This window comes from Coregonus lavaretus, assembly GCF_964263955.1.
Source record: "Coregonus lavaretus genome assembly, chromosome: 10".
In the NCBI taxonomy this organism is placed as follows: domain Eukaryota; kingdom Metazoa; phylum Chordata; class Actinopteri; order Salmoniformes; family Salmonidae; genus Coregonus; species Coregonus lavaretus.
In genome coordinates this window covers 11994356-12015560 of record NC_139997.1, presented here as the reverse complement: position 1 = coordinate 12015560, position 21205 = coordinate 11994356, and the positions used below count along the sequence as shown (strand labels likewise).

The following is a 21205-nucleotide window of genomic DNA, read 5'->3' as shown; positions in this document are numbered from 1 at the left end:
CATTCATTTCTCTGGCAACAGCTCTGGTGGACATTCCTGCAGTCAGCATGCCAATTGCAAGCTCCCTCAAAACTTGAGACATCTGTGGCACATTTTAGAGTGTCCTTTTATTGTCCCCAACACAAGGTGCACCTGTGTAATGATCGTGCTGTTTAATCAGCTTCTTGATATTCTACATCTGTCAGGTGGCTGGATTATTTTGGCAAAGGATAAATGCTCACTAACAGGGATGTATACACATTTGTGCACAACATTTGACAGAAATACGTTTTTTGTGCGTATGGAACACTTCTGGGATCTTTTATTTCAGCTCATGAATCATGGCACCAACACTTTACGTGTTGCGTTTATACTTTTGTTCAGTGTAGCTACAAAGGTATGGTCTCTGGCGCTCGGGACCTGCAAGTCCCGCCCAGTTGCTTTAACGACTCCCACATAGCTCTGCATGATTGGTAAATCAAAGGTTCGTGCCTGGCGTTAGCTAATTTGTCGACCTCTTACATTTCTTTGAAGACGTGTTGACTTTGAGAGACAGCTGATATAGCCAATCTCTTTACAATATTTTTGGTCTCGAACCTGCCCGCTCCAATCAGTGAAAGAATATAGTAGACTGACGCCCTATTTTGCTGCCTCACCGTAATCGGAAGGATTGGTTGCTAACAATTCCAGGACAAGAAACTGCTGTGGAGAACGCGGTTTGTTAAATATTTTGTTTACATTTTTTTAGGGTCGTGGTTAAAGTGAAATTATAAAGAGGTTGTTTGTTAGTTCATTTGCATTGTAATCGGTCAATGGGAATTCAATCACTTTTAGGCTCATTTGGGGACATGCCTCGTGAACTCTATCGCTAATATTAGCTACGCTAACTAACGGTAGCTAGCTATGCAGCTAACTTTAGCAATTGAGCCTAGTTAATTTAGCTAGATAACGGCTCATTTGCTTTCCCCTTCTTTGAGAAAACGTCAGCTAACATTAGCTAAGTAGCTACATGATTTGGAATCTAGTATGTGCTGCAAGTTTACTTATTCAGACAATCGTTAAACTAGGCCGCTTGCATACACTACAGCGCATGCATGTTAGCTACTTGCACAGATGAGTTGTTAGTTATCTAGCTAGCTGCTGGTGGCTAACTAATTTACGCAGCCAGGATGGTTAGCCAATGTGATGATAACTAACGTTACCTGGCTAACGTAACGCGTTAGTTAGTTAATACAGGTTAAGACGGCTAGCTAACCTTAGTCAGACAACTAAACCAACATGCTAACAGCTGACTAAAAAAATCTAGCTAGGCGTTAGCTAACGTTACTCTAAATGTGTTTGTGCAGAGGCAAGTAATGTTAGCTAGTTAGGCCTTCAAATAAAATGGTATTTGTCACATGCGTAGCGTCGAATACAACAGGTTTAGACCTTACAGTGAAATGTATATTTACAAGCCCTTAACCAACAATGCAGTTTTTAGAAAAATAAGTGTTAAGTAAAAAATAGATAAATAAAAAGAATTAAAGAGCAGCAGGATCTGAGGACCCATGCCAAATATTTTCAATAGGCTTTGTCGTGCCATCTTCACGACTGTCTTGGTTTGTTTGGACCATGATAGTTTGTTGGTGATGTGGACACCAAGGAACTTGAAGCTCGGTCCTCATTTTCTTGTAGTCCACAATCATCTTCTTTGTCTTGATCACGTTGAGGGAGGGAGAGGTTGTTTTCCTGGCACCACACGGCCAGGTCTCTGACCCCCTCCCTATAGGCTGTCTCATCGTTGTCGTTGTAGCAACACTGGAAATAATCTAGCTACTGTAAATAGCTAACGTTAATTTGACTAGATTACTTCCAGTGTTGACATGTGTAACATTAGCATGTTTTCTAGCTCACTAGTTACTACTAGCAGTTGTTAACATCTGCGTCAGTAGTTAGCGACTGTTCGCTAACTATCTAGCTAATGTCATCATCCAGTTCTTTGGTAATGCAACTCATTGGCCTGCAGGCATCCAGAAATATTTTGTAATAATATTTGAGGCAGAGCATACTACACCCACACCATAACTACCTAGCTAGCTAGTGGGTCACAATGACTAAAACTAACCACTACAATTTGTTGGGGGTACTATTTTAATTTGAGACCAGTTACCATGATTATGTCACGTGGTAACCACTTATCAGGGGCAGTGATTTGGGATATATTCCATTGAATTATAGTATACACTTTTGTGTATCCTGTGGCCAAGAATTAATAGGAATTTAAGTTGTAAATAGGGGCAAGGCAACAACAGGTTTGATTAGTGACTAGATTGGGTTGGTGAGGCTTTTATCATAGAGGTGAGTTTCCCTTGGTCTTGTCTGACACTGCCTCAGTGTCCTCAAAAGGCATAGCCTCATTTACATTGTTGCCTCCACAGAGAGGAGCCTGTTCGCATTTCACTGCTGGTGCAAGACAATGGAGACAGAAATCGAGCAGCAGGAAGAAGAGACCACTTTCAGCAACACTGACACTAACGGTAAGACGCGTAGGCTATTCTGTCAGTGCCTCATCAAAGCTGTGTGTAAGCCATGCAATTACCTTGATTAGACTAGACATATAAGACTGCTTTTCTCTAATAGCTGATATCAGTCTTTACAGAAGAGACTCCAGGGATTGACATTAAGGGATGCCCTATTGCCTTGGGCAAGTGAACTAAACAATCAAACTTTAAAGAATTCCAGTAGCCTAAAACTGATCGTTCTGGTTCCTCCTGTTTGTTTAAGTAAAATACACACAGTTTATGGCACAGGCAAGTTAAGCCTGCTCTGGTATATTCTTTTTTCTGATAACAACCAAAATACAAAGAATTCTCCCCTATGTGTAGGTGAAAGGCAGGCAATATATGGCACTTCTGCATGTAAATGGCTAATTAATTTTCAGGCAAGTGATCATAATCTACAGGCAACCAAAAATTACTATTGACTTGCCTGATAGGCAGGTACTTTTCAGACTTTAATGTCAATCCCTGGACTACTGGTATAGCTACATGCTGGCACCATGTGTGCATGTCAGATGGCCATGGGTTTCTCTTGTCCAAGTCACTGTGGTATCAGGAGCAGTTCTGCTAGTTTTAATCCAGGAAGTGGACTGAACACATGCTGGGTGGATACTGTCGCCTGTCTTGGCTGGAACCAGTATTGGGCAGAGCATAGCATCAGGCTAACTCTCCAGGTTTCTCCCTCCAGGTAAACGACCTGCCGAGGACATGGAGGAGGAGCAGGCCTTCAAGCGCTCTCGCAACACTGACGAGATGGTGGAGCTGCGGGTACTGCTGCAGAGCAAAGTAAGCCTGCCAACAGAAATGGGATTTTAGGCCTATTCCTTTTAAATCAGGAATTCACGAATTTTTTTTATTGCATAAAATCAGCAATGCTATTTCTTACGTCTGTGTGTCATCGTCGATTGGTTGGTGTTTTTTTCTGGTGTTCTGAGTTTTGCTAATCACATCCCATCTTCCAAGTTTCATATAATTCAGCGGACTCTCAGACCAATTACTCTGTTCCTAAGGAAACCCTCTTGTTTCTCCTCAGAATGCTGGAGCTGTTATCGGAAAGGGTGGCAAGAATATAAAAGCCTTGCGCACAGACGTGAGTACAGAGTTGGCATCGTCAAATGCTTTCCTCGACTGGGGGATTTGCTGTAAAGCTATATTTATGTCCTTATAAACCCAACATTTTCATAGGCATTATGGAATCCAATTACCCCATTCTAATGACAACCCTTATGCGTCCTATTAAAGAAACGTGATCCCTGTACTAAATGGTTTCCCTTTAATATAGATAATTTCCCATCTATAGATTGTCATTCTGTTATCTGAATGTATTGTTTGACTTGAAGCAATTCCACGTTAACAGAATGATGCAGAGACTTTAAAATATGTCAAACAAAAACCAATGATTGGGAATTTAAACAAACCATACAACTCTATGCACATGTACTACTTTCAACAATTTCCACTTAACATTTGACAAAACACATTTACTTGAACAGTGCAGCTGCAAAGTTGAACAGAATGTTCTGTGCTGTTTGTGCCGTCATTCTGTTAACAAACTTTGCATCTGCACTGTTCTTCAAGTAAATGTTGCATGTCTGTGAAAACTGGGAGGGATAACTGCAGTGTTCTTATACAGAAGTCACAGATTCTCTCTTTCCCAAATGACACATCTATAGGTTGGCTCATGTGGACAGGCATGGTTTGGCTTGATTGGATCAGATTTGGGGTAGAGTATGGGTGGGACGTTTTTCTTGCGTTTCCGATAAAAGGGAACTATTCTTTACTAGGCTCTGAACGTGATTTCTAATGCCCTGAAGCTATACTGGACTGTGGCGGTGCCATAAAACCCCCTTAAACAGGTGTCTCAAAGCCTGAGCGGACCTATAGTCTATTACAGCCTATGTAGTAGCCATGCAGTCCATTTAGCTAAGTGTCTTTGCTAGAGCTGGCTTAGTCCAGCCGCCCTTTTTTCTTCTGCACTCACCATCTTTTTTTGGAAGCAGTATAGCGTGTATTCAATTAAAATGTATTCCTTCTCCCCCTCTTCCCTCTCCTTTACTTTGTTATTTTTGGCCACCTTCCTCCGTTGCCCATGTACTGGATCGACATGCCCCTCCTGCGTTGCCCACCTTGACGTTGGCCCAACCTCCGCCCCTGAACGCCCGCCCACCTGACACCCCGGTTGGCCCCGCCCCGCCCCGCCGCCCGCCCACAAACGTGCCCCTCCCTAAACGGGCACCTTACTTGACATCTTGTGATTGAATGCCCTTGCCCAATGCCAACCTCCACGGCCAATGCAGTACAATGCCAGTGTATCAGTCCCTGACAGCAGTGGCCCAGAGCGGTATGTCCCACCAGTTATTGCCTCACTGCCTGATTAGAACAGAGAAAAACACATGTCTTTGATAGCCTGCCTTCTGTTTCATTTGAACATTTTATACACATAGAACACCCCCTCCCCCTTTATCAAGAGACGTGTATTGTTCCATTTGAATTGTTCTGTCTCCTCCCCCTCTACCCTTCTTCCCCCACATTCAAGTATTTCCATTTAATTTGGACCTTTTTGTCACTAGAAATGAAATCACTTGTCCTGTATAGATGGAGAAAAAATTAATCCACTTTCAGTAGATCATATTAAATGGGAGGAGCCCAGTTGTTGGCTTCTGTTTCCTTGCTGTGGTATTTTTAATCGTGAACTGTGGAAAGCCAATGATCTTTCTCGCTCTGTCCTTGTGGTCCACCTTGCTGCGCCCCTCCCCCACCCCACTGTTCTCAACATCACTGTTCATGATCTCAGTGCTCAAGTGCCGCCTACTCTGTAACTCCTCACTGTTGTCTTTCTTTACCTTGTGGTACATCTCCACTGTTTGGTTTCTGTCCCCCGTTAGGTTCTCCCCCCATGTTTGTTTTCTCTCAGTACCCCCATCAGTCCAGATTGCCTGCCAAACCTCTCATTCCACCCTCGCTCCTGTCCGCCACCTAGTGGTTATCACTCACATCCCCCTGCTTTCTTTGTTTTTCTCTTCTACCTCTCCACCCTGTCGCTATAAGAAGGTGTGCCGGTGGCACGATTGTGATGTAAAGTTTTAAAAGTTTTTATTTTCTTTACCCTCAAGTGATGGTGATGGTTAAAATAAGTCCCCCCCCCCCCCCACCTACAGTGGCCAGCCTTGTGCCTCGCGTTGTAATCTAAAGCCGCTCCAAAGCGGCCCCATTCCAATCCTGAAGCCTCTCTTTTGTTGAATGTGAGAAGCATTTCAGTCCAGTGTTGGGAAAGTCCTCTTCCTTTTGTTTTTGTTTTTAAACGTTTACTTTTTAAAACTCTGTGCTTAAAGGAGTGTTAGTCTTGAAGTAAGTTTTTATTTTATTTTTGCTTTCTGTCCTCCCTCTGTTTTGCCTCGTTGCCTTTGGCCACATATTATTCCCTACCAGGATCCTGAGTGTGAGTGCAGATATCGAGACTATCGGAGAGATACTGCTGAAGATGATCCCTACTCTGGAAGAGGTGAGTGCCCGGCGGCATCCATAGATATACACATGTAGGTTTGTCTTTTTCTTAATCCTCAAAGTCAAGAGCTGAAGGCTGTATTTGACCTGACTGATCTGTACCTGTTTTTTCCTAGTACCAGCATTATAACGGGATTGATTTTGACTGCGAGCTGCGTTTGCTGATCCATCAGAGTTTGGCCGGAGGCATCATTGGGGTGAAAGGTACCAAGATAAAGGAGTTAAGAGAGGTAAGATGGGATCCTGGTGTCTAATGTACGCCACTGATTGACTCCGTCTATACTCATGTACAAGAAGAAGAAGAAGTGCATAGATTGCATGTTACTAAACTAAAGGGTTTTCTTTGTTGCCTACTTGTCCACAAATGGTTATGGGGAATGTATTGAAGATATAATTTAATGCTCAAAGCTGAAGAAGGGTCAAACCCATTTTGAACATACAGTGGGGAACAAAAGTATTTAGTCAGCCACCAATTGTGCAAGTCCTCCCACTTAAAAAGATGAGAGGCCTGTAATTTTCATCATAGGTACACGTCAACTATGACAGACAAATTGAGGAGAAAAAAATCCAGAAAATCACATTGTAGGATTTTTAATGAATTTATTTGCAAATTATGGTGGAAAATAAGTATTTGGTCACCTACAAACAAGCAAGATTTCTGGCTCTCACAGACCTGTAACTTCTTCTTTAAGAGGCTCCTCTGTCCTCCACTCGTTACCTGTATTAATGGCACCTGTTTGAACTTATCAGTATAAAAGACACCTGTCCACAACCTCAAACAGTCACACTCCAAACTCCACTATGGCCAAGACCAAAGAGCTGTCAAAGGACACCAGAAACAAAATTGTAGACCTGCACCAGGCTGGGAAGACTGAATCTGCAATAGGTAAGCAGCTTGATTTGAAGAAATCAACTGTGGGAGCAATTATTAGGAAATGGAAGACATACTGATAATCTCCCTCGATCTGGGGCTCCACGCAAGATCTCACCCCGTGGGGTCAAAATGATCACAAGAACGGTGAGCAAAAATCCCAGAACCACACGGGGGGACCTAGTGAATGACCTGCAGAGAGCTGGGACCAAAGTAACAAAGCTTACCATCAGTAACACACTACGCCGCCAGGGACTCAAATCCTGCAGTGCCAGACGTGTCCCCCTGCTTAAGCCAGTACATGTCCAGGCCCGTCTGAAGTTTGCTAGAGTGCATTTGGATGATCCAGAAGAGGATTGGGAGAATGTCATATGGTCAGATGAAACCAAAATATAACTTTTTGGTAAAAACTCAACTCGTCGTGTTTGGAGGACAAAGAATGCTGAGTTGCATCCAAAGAACACCATACCTACTGTGAAGCATGGGGGTGGAAACATCATGCTTTGGGGCTGTTTTTCTGCAAAGGGACCAGGACGACTGATCCGTGTAAAGGAAAGAATGAATGGGGCCATGTATCGTGAGATTTTGAGTGAAAACCTCCTTCCATCAGCAAGGGCATTGAAGATGAAACGTGGCTGGGTCTTTCAGCATGACAATGATCCCAAACACACCGCCCGGGCAACGAAGGAGTGGCTTCGTAAGAAGCATTTCAAGGTCCTGGAGTGGCCTAGCCAGTCTCCAGATCTCAACCCCATAGAAAATCTTTGGAGGGAGTTGAAAGTCTGTGTTGCCCAGCGACAGCCCCAAAACATCACTGCTCTAGAGGAGATCTGCATGGAGGAATGGGCCAAAATACCAGCAACAGTGTGTGAAAACCTTGTGATGACTTACAGAAAACGTTTGACCTGTCATTTCCAACAAAGGGTATATAACAAAGTATTGAGCAACTTTAGTTATTGACCAAATACTTATTTTCCACCATAGTTTGCAAATAAATTCATTAAAAATCCTACAATGTGATTTTCTGGATTTTTTTCTCTCTCAATTTGTCTGTCATAGTTGACGTGTACCTATGATGAAAATTACAGGCCTCTCTCCTTTTTAAGTGGGAGAACTTGCACAATTGGTGGCTGACTAAATACTTTTTTCCCCCACTGTATGCCGTTGTTGTGGGCGTATTTCATGCTGGGCTTCCTGTCTCCACCAGAACACCCAGACTACCATCAAGCTGTTCCAGGAGTGCTGTCCTCACTCCACTGACCGTGTTGTTCTGGTTGGAGGAAAGCCAGACCGTGTCGTCGATTGCATCAAAGTTATCCTGGAGTTGGTATCTGAGGTGGGTGAGAGTTCGGGCTGTGACGGTCATGGAATTTTGGATGACTGTTATTGGTCAGCCAAATGACCGCGGTCTTCGTTTTAATAGTTTTAATAGCGTGTGTGTATTTTAAGATGCATATTTTCTCCTCTGCTCCTGACTGCACGTGCTGTGCTTCTGCAGGCAGGGTGCACATTTTGGTTTTTGCCCTAGCACTACGCAGCTGATTCAAATAACCAACTCATCAAGCTTTGATTATTTGAATCGGATGTGTAGTGCAAGGGCAAAAACCAAAATGTGTACCCAGGGGAAGGGCCCCAGGTCAGAGTTTGGAAACCCTAGCCTAGGCAACCAAAGACTCATTTGCTACAACACCTTGCTTGTTTCAGCAAGGAGCAACAAAGTTTCATCGTGTTGTAAAGTGTCCTTGTTACTGCGGAAACTGACTCAACCACACAAATGCATGGCCGCCCAGTGTTTATTTTTAAACCCAGACCGTAACGGTCTTCTATAATCGTTGGTAAAGCGATTATACGGTAATTGTGCCAGCCCTAGTGAGTTCAGTTCTGAGCTGGTGACAGCAACACACTTCACCACCAGTGTCTAAACATGGAAACTCAATGAAAGTCTGTCACTTAAACTAGAATTGTACTTGTTTAATAACCGCAGATGCTTTTTGTTTGTTTTATATATTCCATTTACAACAGCTGTTGACATTGTAGTTGTTCCAGAGCAAAAAAAAAAATCAAATAGCTACAGGTAACTGGCAAAAGAAAGGAAACCCAACGAGAAATTACATCATTTGGTGGTGGAAAACGCTGTGTCAGGTGCTGCTCCAGAATCTCCCATAAGTGTTAAATTGTGTGTCAGTCACACCCTTTAAACCCCCTATGCTCCTTTGAGACACCTCTTTCAAAGTCACTGAGATCTATTCTAGACATGGTACCCAAAATAATGGGCAACTTGGCATTTTTATACATGACCCTAAGCATGATGGGATGTTAATTGATTAATTAACTCAGGAACCACAGCTGTGTGGAAGCACCTGCTTTCAATATACTTAGTATCCCTCATTTACTGAAGTTATTCCTTTATTTTGGCAGTTACATTTAACATCTCATCAATAGTCTCATAGTATTATCTATCTTCAGGCTCCCATCAAAGGGCGCGCCCAGCCTTACGACCCCAACTTCTACGACGAGACATACGACTACGGCGGCTTCACCATGATGTTCGAGGAGCGGGGCCGTCGGCCCATGGGGGGGTTCCCCATACGGGGCCGGGGGGGCTTTGAGCGCATGCCCCCTGGCCGCGGGGCCCGACCCATGCCCCCCTCCAGACGGGACTATGACGACATGAGCCCTCGCCGGGGTCCACCCCCTCCCCTGCCAACCAGAGGAGGGCGTGGAGGGAGCCGGGCTCGAAACCTGCCCCTCCCCCTACCACCACCCTCAAGAGGAGGGTACGGAGCTTTACTTCCTTCTGTTCTTTCTTTCAATTATTGTTTGTTTATGGCTACCTCTTATCACCTCATCAGTCACTCAGTGATGTTTATAACCCTCTGCCTGAGTACATAGAACTAGAATGGACATGAACGTTCTGCTTTATGACGTAGCCCTTCTAGTAATTTAATAGGATCTCTGTGCCTAAGTGTTCCACAGCTGTCTCCCTGCTATTAGACCTGTATATACATCTCTGGGCTTTCTCTTATGTTGACTCAGTCATATGGACCCAAGTCATACTTTGTTGGACTAATCCTTTAAAGGAATCTTTTCTGACACATTTCCACTGAGTCACATTGACCCTGTCGTGTGTTTGTTTGCAGAGGGGACCGGTTCTCTCATCAGAGCTATCACGGCAACATGGACGACAGACCTAAGTAAGTCATTTGTGTCAAACAAAGGCAGCACCTGCTGAGTGGTTAGGGTAGAATTCCTTCACCTCTCCAAATCAGCATAGCCATTTGGAGAATGGCTTGCTCAGATGTGGCGATTAATATCTCTGTCAAATGTTGGGATTAATCGTTATCTGTTGATTTAATGACAGTCAATACGGTTCTACCAATGACACAGTAGTTATTTTGTAAACATGACCTCTCATCCCATGAGTAGATGACCATAAGAACACCATGTCAGTGTCTTCTTATCAACATGGATTTAAAAAACAATTTAGCTCTTCACACTCAGAAGGACTGGTATCACACTTGTATAGTACAGACTTGTCAGCCCATTGGTTTGGGGCCACTATCGGTCCATCAGAGGAGGTGAACTGAACCCTCTCGTGTCATGTTAACCCCGACACCCTCCCTCCCCTCTTATCTAAGCAGTGACAGAAGAGGAAGACCAGGAGACCGCTACGACAGCATGGTGAGTGTTTAGCATGGTAGAGTTACAGAGCTTCAGTCTGTTGCCTGGTGTTTTAATAGTAGGTAGGTCGACACGCATTTTAGATGGTAATGGTTTTAGTTACAGTGCATTCGGAAAGTATTCAGACCCTCATTTTTTTATAATAATAATATAATATGCCATTTAGCAGACGCTTTTATCCAAAGCGACTTACAGTCATGCGTGCATACATTTTTTTGTGTATGGGTGGTCCCGGGGATCGAACCCACTACCTTGGCTTTACAAGCGCCGTGCTCTACCAGCTGAGCTTCAGAGGACCATTTATGTTATAGCTTTAATCTCAAATTTATTAAATTGTTCCCCCCCCCCCCCTCAATCCACACACAATACCCCATAATCACAATGCAAAAACAGGTTTTTATAAATGTTTGCACATTTACGTAAGTATTCAGACCCTTTATTCAGTACTTTGTTGAAGCACCTTTGGCAGCGATTACAGCCTCAAATCTTCTTGGGTATGACGCTACAAGCTTGGCACACCTGTATTTGGGGAGTTTCTTCCATTCTTCTCTGCAGATCCTCTCAAGCTCTGTCAGGTTGAATGGTGAGCGTCGCTGCACAGCTATTTTCAGGTCTCTCCAGAGATGTTGGATCGGGTTCAAGTCCGGGCTCTGGCTAGGCCACTCAAGGGCTCTCAGAGACTTGTCCCGAAGCCACTCCTGCGTTGTCTTGGCTGTGTGCTTAGGGTTGTTGTCCAGTTGGAAGGTGAAACTTTGCCCCAGTCTGAGGTCCTGAGCGCTCTGGAGCGCTGAAAAACATTGCCACAGCATGATGCTGCCACCACCATGCTTCACTGTAGGGATGGTGCCTGGTTTCCTCCAGAAGTGACGCTTGGCATTCAGGCCAAAGAGTTCGATCTTGGTTTCATCAGACCTGAGAGTCCTTTAGGTGCCTTTTGGCAAACTCCCCCGATGGTACAGTTTGGCCGGGCAGCCAGCTCTAGGAAGAGTCTAGGTGGGTCCAACTTCTTCCATTTAAGAATGATGGAGGCCACTGTGTTCTTGGACCTTCAATGCTGCAGAAATGTTTTGGTGCCTCGGCACAATCCTGTCTCTGAGCTCTACGGACAATTCCTTTGACCTTATGGCTTGGTTTTTGCTCTGACATGCACTGTCAACAGGTGTGTGTGCCTTTCCAAATCCTGTCCAGTCAATTGAATTTATCACAGGTGGACTCCAATCAAGTTGTAGAAACATCTCAAGGATGATCAATGGAAACAGGATGCACCTGAGCTCAATTTTGAGGCATTTCTGTTTTTTATATTTAATACATTTGCAACCATTTCTAAACCTGTTTTCGCTTCAATATGGGGTATTGTGTGTAGATTGAGGAAAAAAAATAATTTAATCCATTTTAGAATAAGGCTGTAATGTAACAAAATGTGGAGAAGGGGTCTGAATACTTTCCAAATGCACTGTATGTGTGTAAATGGATTGGGATTGTTATCCTGCCCTAGTGAAATCACGGTGGTTTGGACACTGGTGCTGCTCTTCACCGAGCGAACACACTGGTTAGGCCTATTGTTGCCTGGCAACAGTTGTCTCCTTGGTTACCAAGGAGCAGCTGAATACGTAATCTGGAGCCGCCAAACTAACAAATGAACTTCAGGTGAAACCAAAGCGATTCCCGTACAGGGTTGGTCGGGTCGTACCAATAACATTCATAGTAGAAAATGAATAAGGCAGCTAAGATTCATATGCACAAATTATAGAGCTCAATATCAAACAAATTTTAACCAGTATTTGACTTAATGAATGTTTCAGTCTTGTAATAAGTCTCTCAAGTTGACTTTCTCTCTTCCCTATGGTTTGCTGAATACAGAGTGGTGGATACGGGGGTGAGTCTTCTTCCTTCCGAGTTTCTTTTGGTCATGGTAGTCTCTACACTCTTGTTTGAATGTCTCTTAGGTTGGAGTATAGTCCTTTCTGTCCAGTAAGCACCAGCAGCTCTCCCCCTGTCCTTTGTTGGTCTGTGTTGAGTCTGTCTATGTAGTCGATCAGCCACAGTGTGATGTATTGGTATCCTTCCTTTTCCTTCCTTCATCTTTTCAAAGACAACAATTCCTCGTGGGAGCCCTTTCAGTCTGGTGAGTGCAAATGGATCACGTTTGTATCAATGTCTCATTTTGTTGCTTCCGTATTTGTTTTCGTGTAGTTTTGAGGACTTTCCACACAACAGAGGATAAATTCTGAGTATCTCTCTCTAGGTGGCCGAGGGTCATACAGTGACATCGGCGGTCCCGTCATCACGACTCAAGTTACCATCCCCAAGGATGTGAGTAAAGGTTTAATCAGCACAGTCCCAAGCATAATAACACCCTTTACCAGAGACACACAGACATCCTTGAAATATGTTCATGAGAAAAACCCAGATGAGATTCTTCCCAATTGATCATGAAGTTCCCACATCAGCCTTTATTCATACGTGATTGAAATTCATCTACCCCCCAAAACCCTGTGCCCCCCTTTACCTGGTTGTCATTGTGCCGATCACATTGTTGGGGAAAAGTAACCCTGGCTCCTCACTTGTCGTAGCTGGCCGGCTCCATCATTGGGAAGGGCGGACAGCGAATCAAGCAGATCCGTCACGAGTCGGGAGCGTCTATCAAGATCGACGAGCCACTAGAGGGCTCAGAGGACCGCATCATCACCATCAATGGAACACAGGACCAGATTCAGAACGCCCAGTATCTACTGCAGAACAGGCACGTGCTAGAACCCTTTCCTCGTCTCTGCTGAAAGCAGTATGGTGGAAACCTATTCATGACTAACAAATGAAATCTAGAAATGACTCCTGGGGTCCCTTTATTCACTTGTCTACTGTGTTCTGTTGCAGTGTGAAGCAGTACTCTGGTCGGTTCTTCTAAAGCGGGAAGAGGAGTGAAGGGGAGCCAATCTGCCATGCCCATTCGCGCTCTCTATTCAGAGCCAACATTCCTCTGCTTTGGGTAGTTGTGTGCCTCCCCCCCGTCATCTAACACGTCTTAATACGTTTGGAAATTATCTCAAAGCTCCCCCCGTCCCCCCCGTCATCTAACACCATATTTTAATAAGAAGTTAGGAAATTCTCTCAAAGCTGTCGAATGAGTGGATCCCTGTTTTTTTTTGTGCTGCTTGTGTTTTGGGGGTTTTCTTTCTGGATTATTTTGCTGTTCTGTACTTGTAGTAAACTAACCTGTCTGTGTTCACGCTCGGCCTCCCCTGAGCCGCTCCCCCTCCCACTCAGTGCAGAATGTAATCTTGTTTTATAAGGAACATTTAATGATTTAATAACAATAATACATTTAGTTTATTTTAGCATACCCCCCCCCCCCCCACACTGAAAGATAAGGGGCTGTATAAAAATGTTAATGTACAGTAATCGTGTCATAGGATGAGTAAGAGTGCTAAGATTGTTTTATTTTGTTGGGAGACTGGTAGGGCCAAAATAAAAGTATTGTTTTTAAGTTTTCTACCTGATTTCAGCTGTTAAATGGAGAGGGACTTGCTATAACTCCTTCATACATAATAATTGCTATTTGGGTCCATTTAGACTGGCTGAAGCCTGTTTTATACATCAGTTTGTAAGCATTTTAAACATTTTAGATGATTTTTGTAGATGCCAGTCTGTTTAGGAGGGGTATGCAGCCTTTCTTTCCATATGAGTGGCATGTCACCCCTGTTAAACTCTACCCCTGTCTGTGGTGTGTAGTGTCTGCTACAAGTCTGAGTAATAAAGTCTGTGCCACTTTTTACTAAACGCGGGGGGCGGGGTTTGTTAATATTCTTCCATATTTCCTAGATGCGATAAATAAAATGGTTGTGATAAAATCAACTTGATATTTTCAGTAAACCATGATTTCGGTATTAAGGAGAAGTTGAGTGTAGCTGTAATGGCAGGCATTTTCTACGACATGTAATGCATTGTGACTAAGTAATACCTAGATAAACCTGATGAACTCTTTAGTATTATCCCTGTTTACCTATTTGCTTATGGTCTTGCCTACGCCTAGCGAACAGTTATTTTTTTTATATTATGTGAGAAACAAAGATTATATTTTATTTGGAACGGCAAGCCAGACAAAATTAAACTGGTCTATTTATATAATGAATATGAATTCGGAGCACAGAAATGATTAAATATTAAAGCATTAGACCTATCACTAAAAGCTTCAGTCATACAAAAGTTATACTTAAATCCGAACTGGTTCTCTAGCAAATTAGTAAGATTGTCTCACCCCATGTTCAAGAATGGCCTTTTTTCCTTTATTCAGATTACAATTTCTCACTTTCAGTTATTTGAAAAGGAAATAATCTCCCAAACATCACACTTTCTAAAACAAGCCATAGAAAGTTGGTTTCAATTTAATCCTCCAGAAAAGACAGAACAAATAATGCAACAAATATTGTGGTACACCTGCTCTTTCCATGAGACTGACCAGGTGAAAGCTATGATCCCTTATTGATGTCACCTGTTAAATCCACTTCAATCAGTGTAGATCAGGGGTGTCAAACTCATTCCATGGAGGGCCTAGTGTCTGCTGGTTTTTCCTTTCCAGTGGTGTAAAAATGCTTTAGTGTTTTGGGGTGTCGTTACTATACTGAACAAAAATATAAACACAACGATTTTACGGAGTTACAGTTCATATAAGGAAATCAGTCAATTGAAATAAATTAATTAGGCCCTAATCTATGGATTTCACATGATTGGGCAGGAGCGCAGACATGGGAGGGCATAGGCCCACCCACTTGGGAGCTAGGCCCAGCCAATCAGAATTAGTTTTTCCCCACAAAGGGGCTTTATTACAGATAAATACTCCTCAGTTTCATCAGCTGTCCGGGTGGCTGGTCTCAGACGATCCCGCAGGTGAAGAAGCTGGATGTGAAGGTCCTGGGCTGGCGTGGTTACACGTGGTCTGCGGTTGTGAGGCCGGTTGGACATACTGTCAAATTCTCTAAAACAATGTTGGAGGCGGCTTATGGTAGAGAAATTAACATTAAATTATTTGGCAACAGCTCTGGTGGACAATCCTGCAGTCAGCATGCCAATTGCACGCTCCCTTAACACTTGTGGCATTGTGTTGTGTAACAAAACTGCACATTTTAGTGGCCTTTTATTGTCCCCAGCACAAGGTGCACCTGTGTAATGATCATGCTGTTTAATCAGCTTCTTGATATGCCACACCTGTCAGGTGGATGGATTATCTTGGCAAAGGAGAAATGCTTACTAACAGGGACGTAAACAGATTTGTGCAAAACATTTGAGAGAAATAAGCTTTTTGTGCTTATCGAAAATTTCATATACCTTTTATTTCAGCTCATGATACATGGGACCAACACTTTACATGTTGTGCTTATATTTTTGACAACATTTACTCTACTGAATTCCTAAAGAAAATGACTTTTTACTCCCATACATTTTCCCTGACACACAAAAGTCCTTGTTACATTTCGAATGCTTAGCAGGACAGGAAATGGTCCGATTCACTCACTTATCAAGAGGACATGTCATCCCTACTGCCTCTGATCTGGCGGACTCGCTAAAGAAAAATGGTTTGTTTGTAAATGATGTCTGAGTGTTGGAGCCCCTAGCTATCTGTAAATTAAATTGTCTGGTTTGCTTAATATAAGGAATTTGAAATGATTTATTGCTTTTACTTTTAATACTTAAGTATATTTTAGCAATTACATTTACTTTTGATGCTTAAGTATATTTAAAACCAAATACTTTGACTCAAGTAGTATTTTACTGTGTTACTTTCATTTTTTAGTCATTTTCTATTAAGGTATCTTTACTTTTACTCAAGTATGACAATTGTGTACTTTTTCCGCCACTGTTCCTTTCAATTAATACCTAGACAACCAGGTTAGGGGAGTTCCTTACTAATCAGTGACCTTAATTCATCAATCAAGTACAAGGGAGGAGTGAAAACCCGCAGACACTCGGCCCTCCGTGGAATGAGTTTGACACGTGGTGTAGATGAAGGGCTTTCAGACAATTGAGACATGGATTGTGTATCAAATCAAAATCTAATGTTATTGGTCACATACATACAGCTGCGGAAAAAATTAAGAGACCACTGCAAAATTATCAGGTATGTGTAAAGATAAACATTTTGTTTTATTCTATAATCTACTGACAACATTTCTCCCAAATTCCAAATAAAAAATATTGTCATTTAGAGCATTTATTTGCAGAAAATGACAACTGGTCAAAATAACAAAAAAGATGCAGTGTTGTCAGACCTCAAATAATGCAAAGAAAATAAGTTCATGTTCATTTTTAAACAACACAATAGTCATGTTTTAATTTAGGAAGAGTTCAGAAATCAATATTTGGTGGAATAACCCTGATTTTCAATCACAGCTTTCATGCGTCTTGGCATGCTCTACACCAGTCTTTCACATTGATGTTGGGTGACTTTATGCCACTCCTGGCGCAAAAAATTCAAGCAGCTCGGCTTTGTTTGATGGCTTGTGACCATCCACCTTCCTCTTGATCACATTCCAGAAGTTTTCAATGTGGTTCAGGACTGGAGATTGGGCTGGCCATGACAGGGTCTTGATCTGGTGGTCCTCCATCCACACCTTGATTGACCTGGCTGTGTGGCATGGCGCATTGTCCTGCTGGAAAAACCAATCCTCAGCGTTGGGGAACAATGTCAGAGCAAAAGGAAGCACGTTTTCTTCCAGGACAACCTTGTACGTGGCTTGATTCATGCGTCCTTCACAAAGACAAATCTGCCCGATTCCAGCCTTGCTGAAGCAACCCCAGATCATCACCGATCCTCCACCAAATTTCACAGTGGGTGCGAGACACTGGCTTGTAGGCCTGTCCAGGTCTCCGTCTAACCATTAGACGACCAGGCGTTGGGCAAAGCTGAAAATTGGACTCATCAGAGAAGATGACCTTACTCCAGTCCTCTACGGTCCAATCCTTATGGTCTTTTGCAAACCTCAGCCTGGCTCTTTACATTTTACATTTTAGTTATTTAGCAGACGCTCTTCTCCAGAGTGACTTACAGTTAGTGAGTGCATACATTTTTCATACTGGCCCCCCGTGGGAATCGAACCCACAACCCTGGCGTTGCAAGCGCCATGCTCTACCAACTGAGCTACAGGAGACCTCTTCTTTGCTTCTCATTGATGAAGGGCTTTTTTCTAGCTTTACACGACTTCAGCCCTGCCCCTAGGAGCCTGTTTCGAACCGTCCTCGCCATGCACTTCACTCCAGCTGCCATTTGCCATTCTTTTTGTAGGTCACTTGATGTCATCCTACAGTTGTTGAGTGACATTCAAATGTGTTGGCGGTCATCCCGGTCAGTAGAGAGTCGTTTTCGCCCTCTGCCGGTCTATAGCTTTGTTGTCCCCAATATCTGCTGCTTAACCTTGTTCTTATGAACCGCCGTCTTTTACATTTTAAGGATGGAAGCAACCTGACGCTCACTGTATCCCTCTGCCAGTAAAGCCAGAATTGAAACCTTCTTTTCCTCACTCAAAACTTTCCTTTTCAACTCTTTTGGCATGGTCAATAGTTATTTTTTGATTAATATTACTTTTGAGGTACTATTAGCACAGTTTTTGCCATCCAGCTGGTCCTATTGCAAGAGGATAGTGATGACCACAGCAGTGGTTTTTATACTTTTCCTCGTTAAATACGATTTGGTTCATGTGATCACCTAATCAGTACCTAACTCAGTAGAATGAGGTGTGCCTGTGTTGGAATTCAACTGACACTGGAATGGAATGGCTGTCATACATGTAGAGATGCTGATTTAAGAAAAATCTGCAGTGGTCTCTTAATTTTTTCCACAGCTGTATATTTAGTAGATGTTATTGTGGGTGTAGCGAAATGCTTGTGTTCCTAGCTCCAACAGTGCAGTAGTATCTAACAATGCACAACAATACACACAAATCTAAAAGTAAAATAATGGAATTAAGAAATAAATAGATATTAGGACGAGCAATGTCGGAGTGGCATTGACTAAAATACAGTAGAATACAGTATTTAAACATTATAAAGTGACCAGTGATTCCATATCTATGTACATAGGGCAGCAGCCTCTAAGGTGCAGGGTTGAGTAACCGGGTGGTAGCCGGCTAGTGATGGCTATTTAACAGTCTGATGGCCTTGAGATAAAGTGCTTTGCAAAAGTATTCATCCCCCTTGGCGTTTTTCCTATTTTGTTGCATTACAACCTGTAATTTAAATGGATTTTTATTTGGATTTCATGTAATGGACATACACAAAATAGTCCAAATTGGTGAAGTGAAATGAAAAAAATAACTTGTTTCACCCCCTTTGCTATGAAGCCCCTAAATAAGATCTGGTGCAACCAATTACCTTCAGAAGTCACATAATTAGTAAAATAAAGTCCACCTGTGTGCAATCTAAGTGTAACATGATCTGTCACATGATCTCAGTAAATATACACCTGTTCTGAAAGGCCCCAGAGTCTGCAACACCACTAAGCAAGGGGCACCACCAAGCAAGCAGCACCATGAAGACCAAGGAGCTCTCCAAACAGGTCAGGGACAAAGTTGTGGAGAAGTACAGATCAGGGTTGGGTTCTAAAAGAATATCTGAAGTTTTGAACATCCCACGGAGCACTTAAATCCATTATTAAAAAATTTAAAGAATATGGCACCACAACAAACCTGCCAAGAGAGGGCTGCCCACCAAACTCACGGACCAGACAAGGAGGGCATTAATCAGAGAGGCAACAAAGAGACCTGTTTTTCAGTCTCTCGGTCCCAGCTTTGATGCACCTGTATTGACCTCGCCTTCTGGATGATAGCGGTGTGAACAGGCTGTGGCTCGGGTGGTTGATGTCCTTGATGATCTTTTTGGCCTTACTGTGACATCGGGTGCTGTAGATGTCCTGAAGGGCAGGTAGTGTGCCCCCGGTGATGCGTTGGGCAGACCACACCACCCTCTGGAGAGCCCTGCGTTTGTGGGTGTAGTTGCCGTACCAGGCGGTGATACAGGAAGCTCTCAATTGTGCATCTGTAAAAGTTTGTACGGGTCTTAGAGACCAAGCCTAATTTATTTGAGGTTGAAGAGGAGCTGTTACGCCTTCACCACACTGTCTGTGTGGGTGGACCATTTCATATTGTCAGTGATATGTACGCCGAGGAAATTTAAGCTTTTCACATTCTCCACTGCGGCCCCGTCGATGTGGATGGGGGCGTGCTCCATCTGCTGTCTCCTGAAGTCCACTATCAGCTCCTTAGTTTTGTTGACGTTGAGGGAGAGGTTATTAGCCTGGCACCACTCCGCCAGGGCCCTCACCTCCTCCCTGTAGGCTTTCTCGTCATTGTTGGTAATCAGGCCTAGTACTGTTGTGTCGTCTGCAAACTTGATGATTGAGTTGGAGGCGTGCGTGGCCACGCAGTTATGGGTGAACTGGGAGTACAGCAGGGGGCTGAGCAAGCATCCTTGTAGGGCCCCTGTGTTGAGGATCAGCGTAGTGGAGGTGTTGTTTCCTACCTTCGCCACCTGAGGGCGGACCGTCAGGAAGTCCAGGACCCAGTTGCACAGGGCGGGGTTCAGACCCAGGGCCCCGAGCTTAATGACGAGCTTGGAGCAGGGACGGCTTGTTCAATAGGGCGATATGGGCGACGCACTGCCAAACGGGAAAAGGAAGGGATTTTTTTTCTAATCAATTATATCACGGCAACAGCAGTTATCAGTGTTCACGTCTGATCTGCCAGCCACTAAATGTCAAATCAGGCTAAAGTCGTGCTTCAAATGGCCCCGCCCGTTTTTTGGGCGATTTCAGTCAGGTTGAAAATCGCCCAGAAGTCTCTCATAGCCTGTCATGTAAAATCTATTTTTTTCACATTTCAAAGCTTTCAATACATTCTCTATGGGTGTCTGTGGGCATGCACTTACGCGCTTTCGTCATACGTGACGTAACGTTGAACGTAACTAAGGCAATGGCGGCTAGCAGCGTCTATGTTGCGACCTGCAGTGTGGCGTTATTTTATGTTTTTAATTTGTAGACTTAGTTTACAAACATTCTGCAAACATTCTGCTTTGGACTGATCTTCGGTTTTGGACTGATCTTGTTGATCGTGTACATACCCGCTACGAACGGACTAAATAATGAAAACGCTGCTGGCAGCGGAATCCCAATACAGCTGGGAGACTTGGCTGGATGACAGAGTCCCGGACAGAGAGGTGGAGCCGGCCGGCTTCACCCTGGTCAGAGCGGACCGCGATCCTGGTAAGAGAGCGACTCTGTACCCCGACATTGAACTGCTTTCTGTGTCATTGAACCTTACTATTGTTGATAAAACAAGTTTACTGGAGAACGGAGACCAAGTAGAGACTTTTGGACAAGGTGGATAATTGTATAATATAAGGCAGTTTATTCAGAGGTAAAGATATCTGGAATCGCGTGCACGGACCCGTTCGTCAAACTCGTAGGGAGTTTATCAGAAGAGCCCCTAAACATTGTGTGCTGACATTTTATACAATAAAATGAAGTAGGTTGAATCTAGTAGTTCTGATCTTCTGATTGGTCCTGATGAGTTGGGCGAGGTCACCTCCAGGCTAGTGTCACTGTTGCATTGGCTCTGAGTCGGGTTCTCTGTCTTCAGATGTTCAGCCT

At 43.5% G+C, this 21205-nt stretch overlaps 1 protein-coding gene across 7 annotated transcripts; it reads left to right on the top strand.

Annotated features, from left to right (window-relative positions):
* Nucleotides 1-509: 509 nt before the first annotated feature.
* Nucleotides 510-14424, top strand: LOC311136397 (heterogeneous nuclear ribonucleoprotein K-like). Of its 7 annotated transcripts, none has more exons than XM_084170497.1 (16): nucleotides 510-695; nucleotides 2397-2495; nucleotides 3205-3302; nucleotides 3550-3606; nucleotides 4814-4857; nucleotides 5946-6018; nucleotides 6143-6250; nucleotides 8099-8227; nucleotides 9358-9668; nucleotides 10032-10085; nucleotides 10533-10572; nucleotides 12433-12448; nucleotides 12665-12697; nucleotides 12818-12885; nucleotides 13146-13315; nucleotides 13447-14424. In XM_084170497.1, exons 2-16 carry the CDS (start codon nucleotides 2435-2437, stop codon nucleotides 13475-13477), a joined length of 1293 nt encoding a protein of 430 aa, XP_084026623.1. In that variant the 5' UTR covers nucleotides 510-695; nucleotides 2397-2434; the 3' UTR covers nucleotides 13478-14424. The 7 variants fall into 7 exon arrangements, with proteins under 7 accessions (XP_084026623.1, XP_084026622.1, XP_084026621.1 ...); XM_084170496.1 differs by having other exon boundaries at nucleotides 622-695; nucleotides 10530-10572; XM_084170495.1 differs by having other exon boundaries at nucleotides 622-695; nucleotides 6137-6250.
* The last annotated feature ends 6781 nt before the right edge of the window (nucleotides 14425-21205 follow it).